Source organism: Trematomus bernacchii, unplaced genomic scaffold (assembly GCF_902827165.1).
Source record: "Trematomus bernacchii unplaced genomic scaffold, fTreBer1.1, whole genome shotgun sequence".
Taxonomy (NCBI): domain Eukaryota; kingdom Metazoa; phylum Chordata; class Actinopteri; order Perciformes; family Nototheniidae; genus Trematomus; species Trematomus bernacchii.
The window spans coordinates 3,342,114-3,350,914 of NW_022987705.1; the positions used below are offsets into that span (position 1 = coordinate 3,342,114).

Genomic DNA, 8,801 nt, shown 5'->3' on the forward strand with positions numbered 1-8,801 from the left:
ATATCCATTTAATCGGTTAAACATACTGGGGGTAACTGAAGTATACATGATGGGAAAAGTTGCTGCATTACGTTACTTTACGGACGACGTGTAATTTAGCCATTTTTGAGTGGCGTACTTCTTTCCCCTCCTGGTTTGTTTTTTCAATACCATGCTCTGGATATCTTTCCTAGATATTAAAAGCTAGCTGTCTTTGTTTTCATTTCAGAATATTTCGGACCTTGCCAGCTAGCAGGCCCTTAGGTGAGAACAGCGTAACTATCACACGCACCTGTCAAAGGTTAGCCCCGCCCACAGGAAATTCAAGACTTCTTTTCTTTTCGTTAAAAAACAATTTTATTAACAAATAAAACAAAAAAAACATTATTTTTTCGATTTCAAAAATGTAAAAGAATGGCTTATGATTGTAAAATTTTGATTGAAGATTTTGCAAGTAATAAAATCAGACTGATGATATAGTGTTAATTTGTTAATTTTAATTTCATTTGATGATGATAGAAACTAGATAAAAAAGACCAAACTAATTCTGATGGGAAAGACTATATATATTTTTCCATTGGGATAATCTTCAGGAAAAACCAAATCGCACTCACAAAAGTTAGAAAAATACACAAAATATCCATATTTATTTGGCTCTGCCTAATTCAGCATGACAAAGGAATACAATTTGACTTTGTATATTTGGGAAAAATGCTTTCATTTGAATTTTAAATAATTGAAAATGTTATCATTGAAATATTGGCTTCATATTTTGTGTGCGTCCATACTATACAAACACATTATACTGAAGATGCTGGGGATTAGTCTCCTCTTTTCTTTTAAATCTCCCATTTAAGTCAGATATATAAGGAGCATGGTTCACTGCGGTTTCTTAAGTCATGCATTGAGGTGTTAATCTTTACACTTGTATAGACTCATCAAAGGTCTGATGTCTGGGAAGAAGTCAGTCTTTTTCAAAAGCTGCTCACGATCAAAAGAGTCTATTCAAAATTTGAAACAAAAGTAAGAGTTACAGACCACTTGACTGTTTTGCCTGTAGTTGTCGGTGTATTTATTGCCTATTTATTAATATAAATGCACACTGTTTGCATAGATCCCATGAGCCAATGCACATAGGAACACTAGTTAATGATTGATAGGGTTATGCTGACTGTATCACCCAACTGTATCTATCTGATGTGTCCCCTTCGGCTGTTCCAGAAATAATCACACAGTTCTCATCTTTACTGTATGTGCCCTCACAGACGAGTGACTGCAGGCCATACTGAATACAACATAACCCTCAGACACATGTTGTGCACGGTATCCATCACTGTGTTATCATGTGCTGATCATATGTGAGGATGGTCTCTCTCTGGGTCTTTGTGCAGCAGAGACCCCTGAAAGGCCTCGTCACACGACTCTGGGATCAGAAACTCCAGCAGCAGGTCGCACACGCAGTAGATCAGATGCCTGCGTACAATCAAACAGACTGTTATTAACACAGATGCTTATATGGATAATAGGGGATATGATTGTATATATATAATCAATATTGTATTTGTTGTTGTGTGTTGTATGGCACAAGAGTCTTAAAAGGGAGAGTCTTAAAAGTGGATACTTAAAGGCCAAGATAGCTTTTTTTATAACATGTTTTAATAGCTTTCATGTTTTTTTCCTTGTCATTTTAAGCTAAATTTGAATTATTATTTTTGTATTATTATTTGATTGTGCCCAATACGCTGTAGCACTTTATTTGTGCCTCTTTCTATTATAAACCAAAACCTTTTTTTAAAGAGACTCGTGACATTTTACCAATATTAAAGTGGACCTATCATGCTATATTATAATAATATAGTGTAGGACCATACCTATATAAGGCATATTTATATATATTTTTTTTCAAAATACCAAACAGATCATGCATTTTAGCCATGCCTCATTTCGCTCAATTTGCACTTTTCTAGCTCTGTTTTAGCAAGGGCTGATTCAGTGAGAACAGCACCATCTACTGGCCTGGCATATGTACTACAGCGTCTCCAGCGCTTTCGAACGGCAATGGCCGTGGCTGTCTCCTCCTGATTGGTGGAGTTGGCCCAATAGCCGTAGTGCCACCGTCCTGACGTCAGGACAGTGTTCAAATCTGGATCAGTTTCTATCAGATCCGTTGCAGCCCCTTTTTTAGAGATTTGGGTATGGAGGAAAATAGAGAGGGTTGTGTTTTCTGACACTTGGTGAGTTCCCTGGAACACCGGGGACACATACTCATGTATAAAAGACGTACAAAAGTGCATTTTGCATGATAGGTCCCCTTTAAGTTAAAACAGGACCATTGACAATTACATATCTTACATTTAGACTCAGTTTAGGTTTACCTTTTATTTTAAATGTATATTTCTTATTTAACTATTTCAGGTACATGGTTAAAATATGATGCTATTGTGTTTGCAGCTAAACACACGTATGATGAGTATAAATGGCAAAAGAAAAGACCAACAACTTCTGGTAAAGGTCACGCCAACAATCGGCAAGATTCAAATCCAGATATTTTTAAGGCGTGAACAGATACAGATAGTAGGTTTGCGTTACAACCCTTGTAGTTATACAGTTTAGAGTATTACAGCTTTGAGAGACATTCCTGCCCTGTTTACACTTTACAGCTCCCGAGTGTAGCTGTCTTTAAACAGCAGTGTCATATGCATGTTTACCTGACAGCTTGGTTGTTGACTCACTTGTTTATCTGATGATCCTGTACAGACTCCAGCATGGTCTCCAAGCTCAGTCTGTACTTCTCACTTCCCAGAATATCAGTGATGAGCTCTGCTTGGGCACAAACAACGACACAAATCAAAAAGGACAACACCTATAAAAAGAAACACCTGTTGTGTGTTAAATAGGTTTGTGTGCATGTCAATGGTCCCAAAGCTCCTTCCAGAGGGAGTTTCTCTCCCCCATACCTGAGACGCCTTCATTGGACTCCTTTGTTTACTTCTGTAACATAGTGACATCATTGCAAATACAAATATTAACCTCAAAATGTATGTCCAAAAATCAGATGTCAAATGTTCAGCTTTGGAGCTAATTATCTCATCACACAGTGCTCTAAGGTGAGTGACTTGCATTGTTAGCAAGACCACATATTTTCCTAAATATTTTGGTATGTAACTCATGGGGTGCCATGTTATAACAAGTACATTTAAAAAGGAGATTTAGGGAGACATCTACAAATCGAGAAAATACCCTTAGACTCCAGAGGGTTAAAGAAGTATTCACACAGCTGGAATCCAACTCAAATAGCTTAAGTACCTGGGATCAGCTGCATCAGACAGTCCAAACATTGCTCCTTGGTTTCTTCTCTTTCTGCAGGACTGCGATCCGGCCAGTGTTGAGCAGGCAGCGTGCCGCCGGGCCAAACAGCTTCCTGCAGGACTTGTAGGTAAATGACCCAACAGGGGGCACTGGTGAGGTGGGCAACACCGACATCCAACCATCTGAGACAGAAAGAGCGGTTTAATGTAATGTGTTCTTTCCTGCATGATAAAGTGGCCAAAATCTGATCAGCTCATTTTCAGACAGGTTTTTATATAAATGGATCAGGACAAAAAGTGAGCGAATCTTTTTTTCCTGAAACTTTCAGAATCTCTTTACACAGAGGAGACACATGTTGATGTAGAAAAGACAGGAAAACGTGGATTTTGCATAATAGGTGACCTTTAAGACAAACAAGCAATTAAATTAACTTTACATGCTTTGATTGATTAGGAGAAAACAATGACATGCACACAAGGGGGGGAAGCAACACAAACATGCATTCTTAAATCTATAAACCATAGCAGGAGCATGGACATTATTTACTGACATGCTTAGTGAACCCTAACACTCCCAGAGGTAATGGGAAGTCCAAAAATGGAGGCCAGTATAATCAGATAATGACAGCAGGACACTAGAGATTACAAAAGCACAGTTCCCACCGAGTGTGTGGTAGTAACAATCCCAGTGGTAATACTAGATTCCCAGTGAAGCATAAACATTGCATTTAAAACAGAGAGTTGTATTTTTAAAGGACATTTGAGAGAATTGCATGCAACAGTCGAGTGCAACAAACCACTTTTAGTGCTTTGTCTACCAGAAGAGGACCCAGCATCAGGATGTTTAGCTGTATAAAGGGAAAATAATCTATGTTATATTTTATAGATTATAATCATTTATGCAATAATGTGCTCATCACTTTGATTTTGTAGCTCATGAAGCTAGACCTTATTTTTAACTACTTTGTATGTTGCTGGGCAGCTTGTAGATTCCAATAAGGGATCAATAAAGTTTTATTTGAACCTTAAATGACTAATAATACAATATGTCTTTATATTTGTTATTATTGATTTGAATCTGAATCTTCAAAATAATGTTAATAATACCGTAGTGGAGATTAAACAACAACATTTGACAACAATATTTGGGGTCTGCTTTGAGTAGCATGAAATGGACATCTTAAAGTGCGTCACATTTTACTTTTACTCAAAAAGGAAAATCACCTGTCAGAGGTATACAGAAGCGGAGAGAAAGTCGTACCTCTCAATGAAGGTGCCGAACAGCAGTCTGATGGTCTTCTGTATGTTTTCAGTGCACAGCCAGCTCCACTGGTCCTTCATCAGCAGACACAAAATGTTCAAAGCAACGTCTGCCACAGCCGTGTCTGTAACACACAATAATGAGAACACCTACAATCATATATGACATATTGCACAGACTCAGGAATATTCTGACTTCTAGGAACTCTCTAAAGTCTAAACACACAGTGGAGTTTTGCTGCGGCCAAGTGGTCAAGCTAAGTTACTGCACGTTGCTTTTCTAAGGCTGTTTCTCTACCGACTGCAGTTTGAATATCAACCTGTGCCATGAGTTTTCCAAGAAGCCTTTCTGTCTTTGCCGGGCTTCTCACATTTCTGCCTGGCTGCCTCTTTGCCATTCAAACCACATACAAGTCTCTCCTGCTCTTGGACAAAGTTCTCCAGGCCAGACAGGGACATACCATTGAGGACCTGTGAGAAGCAAAACAACATTAAGCTGTTTTTGTTTTAAACTTGCATTTATCAATCACAGGTGGACGTGGTGAATAGAGTTACTTACAGCGCTGCCTTCACTAAAGCAGTACGTCACTTTAGGGTGCAGGTCAGGTATATTGAGAACTGGTGAAATTTTGCTTGGGAACATATGCCTCCTGCTGTGTGAAAAACTCAAAAATGGAAATACATTTTTTAAATATTTTTCAACAATATTTGCTATTTATCTGGACAATCCCTGTGTTATGTTCTCCAAAAGCCTACACCGCTCACCTGTACTTTCTACTCTCCATTGTTTTTCCATCAGAATCCCCCTCAAGGTCCTCCGTTGGGCTGAGAGGCTCAGGATGAGGGAAAGCTGTCTTCAAGGTGTCCATAGCATTTTCCATCATCTTCAATTGAAACCAAGTTGGAGAAGAGAAGACTGGAGATAATTACATTTCTCAAAGGACTGTACATAAATCATCATTTCCATTGCATCAAGGGTCAGAAGAATTTCATTGCCATGTCTACACTGTAGCTTATGTGCATATGACGATAAAACCTTTGAATTTGAATTCAATTTAAATTTGAGTTGATGAGCAAGCTGAAGAGAAATGCTGGTAGGCAGATTCAGTTACTGTTGGACTGAGCTAGCCTAGCATTTCAACGCTAAAATAAGCTAAGAAACTGCTATCTTAAGCTTAATACATATACAAACATGTTCAACTATTAATTAAATCGTACTCAGGGCAGGAAAGACACTTTTTGGTTAGATGTTTGACCCTTTCCAGGATTACGGAAAAACCATTGGGCTTTTTGTTATGAAACTTAAGAACTGAAGAACCAGCGGATCTGAAAAACGGGGCAGATGCAAGCCTTTTCTCAGTTAATGAAAAACAGCCATGAGAGATGTCTATCCTCTCCAAATGTCCTTGTTGATTGTTCTCACTTTTTAATCTTACTTTGTCAGGGAAATGCCAAACTACATTTCTTACAATCACTCTCTATCCTCTCCGGATATACAGCATTTAGATTCTTTCTCACCTTATCAATCCTTGACTTGACTAATGGTCTTCTTCTTTCTTCAAAATATGTGCAGGCGTCTGAGTTTAGATCCAGGAACTCCTGCATGTCCTCACTGTTGGATGTCTCAGGGATACAGCTTAATTGCTAGGAGAAAGAAATACAATCTTTAAAATTACAGAATCACAGCAAGCACATCATAAAAGTTGTGAAAACATACTTTCAGGAAAGTGTCCAGCTGGCTTTTACGGGCTTCCACCTTGTCACACTCTGCATTGCCAAACGGGAGGTCAGGGAACATTTTCTTTGGACCTTTGACATCTGAAATCCATGACATTGATTTGTGATGGTGCATGTGTCTTGGTACGGTAAAATCCAATGGTCAATTAAAGCAGACAATCATTTCTTACTCTTGATAACCTTCTTGACTTCGGGCTTCTCCTCTAGACGTGTTTGCAAGTTGAGGAACTCGCTGTATCTCCGGTTGACAGTGTGACAGGAAGCCGGTTGTGGAGAGCCACCGTTTTCCATATCGCCCATTTTCTCAAACTGTAAAACAGGAAGTGGAGGTTAAAGTGTGATAATCAATAATAACTGTTTATAATAATAATACATTTTATTTAAGGCGCCTTTCATGACACCCAAGGACACCGTACAATTTGTTAAATATTCTAAGAGGTCAAGGCAACAGAACATGATAAAAATACAAACATACCATCATGGAGAAGACACAGGCTATTCAGAGGAAACAGATGATAAGGAGCACTACAGTGAGCAGGCTGATATATCTATATATCATATAGTTTATATATCTGCCAAGTAGTAGGTGGCATTACCTTTACAGTGTAAAGAGTATAGGGATGTATGCTTGTGCCGCGCTGCTCCACTGCATTGATAGTGCCAGAAATCTGCACGTTCTGGATGTTCATTGGTGCAGCTTGGGTGTTCGTGGTGTCAAAGTCGCAGGGGGTCAGAGAGAATATTTTTGGAGAACATGGCTGGGGTTTCTCTAGGGCTATTCCTGCTGGCCACTGGGATTCCTCGGGCAACACCACCTTCGCCCCAAGGTTCTTCAGCGGACCAAAGCAACCGAACGCCTCATCATCCTTAAAATTCATCACGTTGCAGAAGTTTGTTGGAGGGCCACATTCACAAAAGCCTCCTGTCAGGTCGTCTTCTGAGTCCGTCTGGATTAAGGAGTCACATGAAATCCTTTTGGACTTTATCGAGGGGGAGAAGTGGCCGGGCGTGAGGGAACAGCAGTTCACTTTGCACGGTGAGGGCAAACCTGCGGGACAACTTTCCACATTCCCCGCAGACATCAGGCTCACCATGCTGCTCTGGGAGGAGTCTCTCTCAGACATGGTGCTCTGCGGATCATCCTGATCAGAGGAGCTTCTGCTGGTGAAGCTGGCTGGATCAGACGATGACAGAGACTTGCAGGTGGTCCAGGACTCATTCTGAACATCACATCTGCATAGTCCAGGTGCAGCTGGGAACTCATCCACATTGATTTCCTGTGGTTCTCTGGACTTGGTGATGACGTCGACAATGGTCTGGTTGAGCCAGTCAGGATCGGATACCCTGTTTATGAGCGGCAGCAGCACGTTACAGGTGATGAGTTCTGTAACCATGTAACCGCCCGTCCTGGTTTCCATCTGAGGGTATGGAACCAGTACATTTAAGACGAGGTTAACTAAGGCCCTGGAGTAGCTGAGCTCAGCAGATGCACTGCTCACGGCTGGGTGAGGGGCATCCACTTCACTGTAGAGCCGCCACAGACTCAGGCTCTCCTTCTGCGTCGACTGTATGTGTCTCGCCGCCATGTAGGTCTGCAGGTGACAACCATAAAGCTCCAGCAGCCGTTGAACTAGAGCTTTTCTGTCAACTCGCCGTGCACGCTCCTTCAGTTCCATCACTGACTCCAGCATCGAGTTACGCACCGCACGTTCGAACTCCCCCTCCACCTCTGGCAGCAGAGTTCGATACCACGAAGACACAAAGTCACGCACCGCTTTGTGGACGGCATTGTGGATCTCATTGTTCAACCTCCACTCATGTTCAGGTGAGTACAGAGGTGGGTTCATACTGCCAAGAGGCAAAAAGTGTTCCAGATGGAGAAGGCTGTTTGTGTCCAGTATGACGCGGGACCCCAGCCAACCTCCGAGGACCACCAAGAGACTGGTGAAGACGCAGAGCAGCCAGACGTTGACCAGCAAGTGGAAGAGGACGAGCCATGCCAGCAGAGCTCCGAACCCCAACACCCTCCGCTGCCCAAACACCTCTGATAAAGTCCAGTGAATGGAGCTCTTTGTGGGAGGCATTACAGTCAGCAGGGGAATGGTCTCCTGTTGAAAAATATATGGATATATCAGTTTTCTGACATGCACAAAAAATAAGAATAGTAGTACTTGCTTCAGTTGATTTCCTCACACGATGGAGCCAGTCGTCTTAGTTGCACAATGTTGCTGTATAATGACTTTTCACTGTTGTTTTGAACTTTCTTTATTCAGACTATTTTCAACACTGAGCTGACAACTTTGGCAATTATATGATGATGTACTATATGTACTAAATGATGTTTTAAATGTACTACCCACCTGTGTTTTTATCACAATACAAATAAATAAAAATACAGATATTTATGATCCCAACAAGATCCCTTTTAAAGCGTTTTGATCCAATCACTTTTCATCAATCACCACCATCATGTTCAGCAACATTTTGTTCAATGCTAATGAGCAAAGGTTAGCATCT

The 8,801-nt window shown here is 40.8% G+C and overlaps 1 protein-coding gene across 1 annotated transcript; it reads right to left on the reverse strand.

The window, feature by feature from the left end:
• Positions 1-782: 782 nt before the first annotated feature.
• snx19a (sorting nexin 19a) lies at positions 783-8,368 on the reverse strand. Its single transcript, XM_034140390.1, has 11 exons — positions 6,881-8,368; positions 6,455-6,593; positions 6,265-6,365; positions 6,066-6,191; positions 5,313-5,431; positions 5,107-5,197; positions 4,868-5,018; positions 4,549-4,672; positions 3,286-3,470; positions 2,712-2,799; positions 783-1,452 (listed from the first exon to the last, which is right to left on the reverse strand). The coding sequence occupies exons 1-11, from the start codon at positions 8,366-8,368 to the stop codon at positions 1,332-1,334; spliced, it is 2,733 nt and encodes a 910-aa protein (XP_033996281.1). The 3' UTR covers positions 783-1,331.
• Between the last annotated feature and the right edge of the window lie 433 nt (positions 8,369-8,801).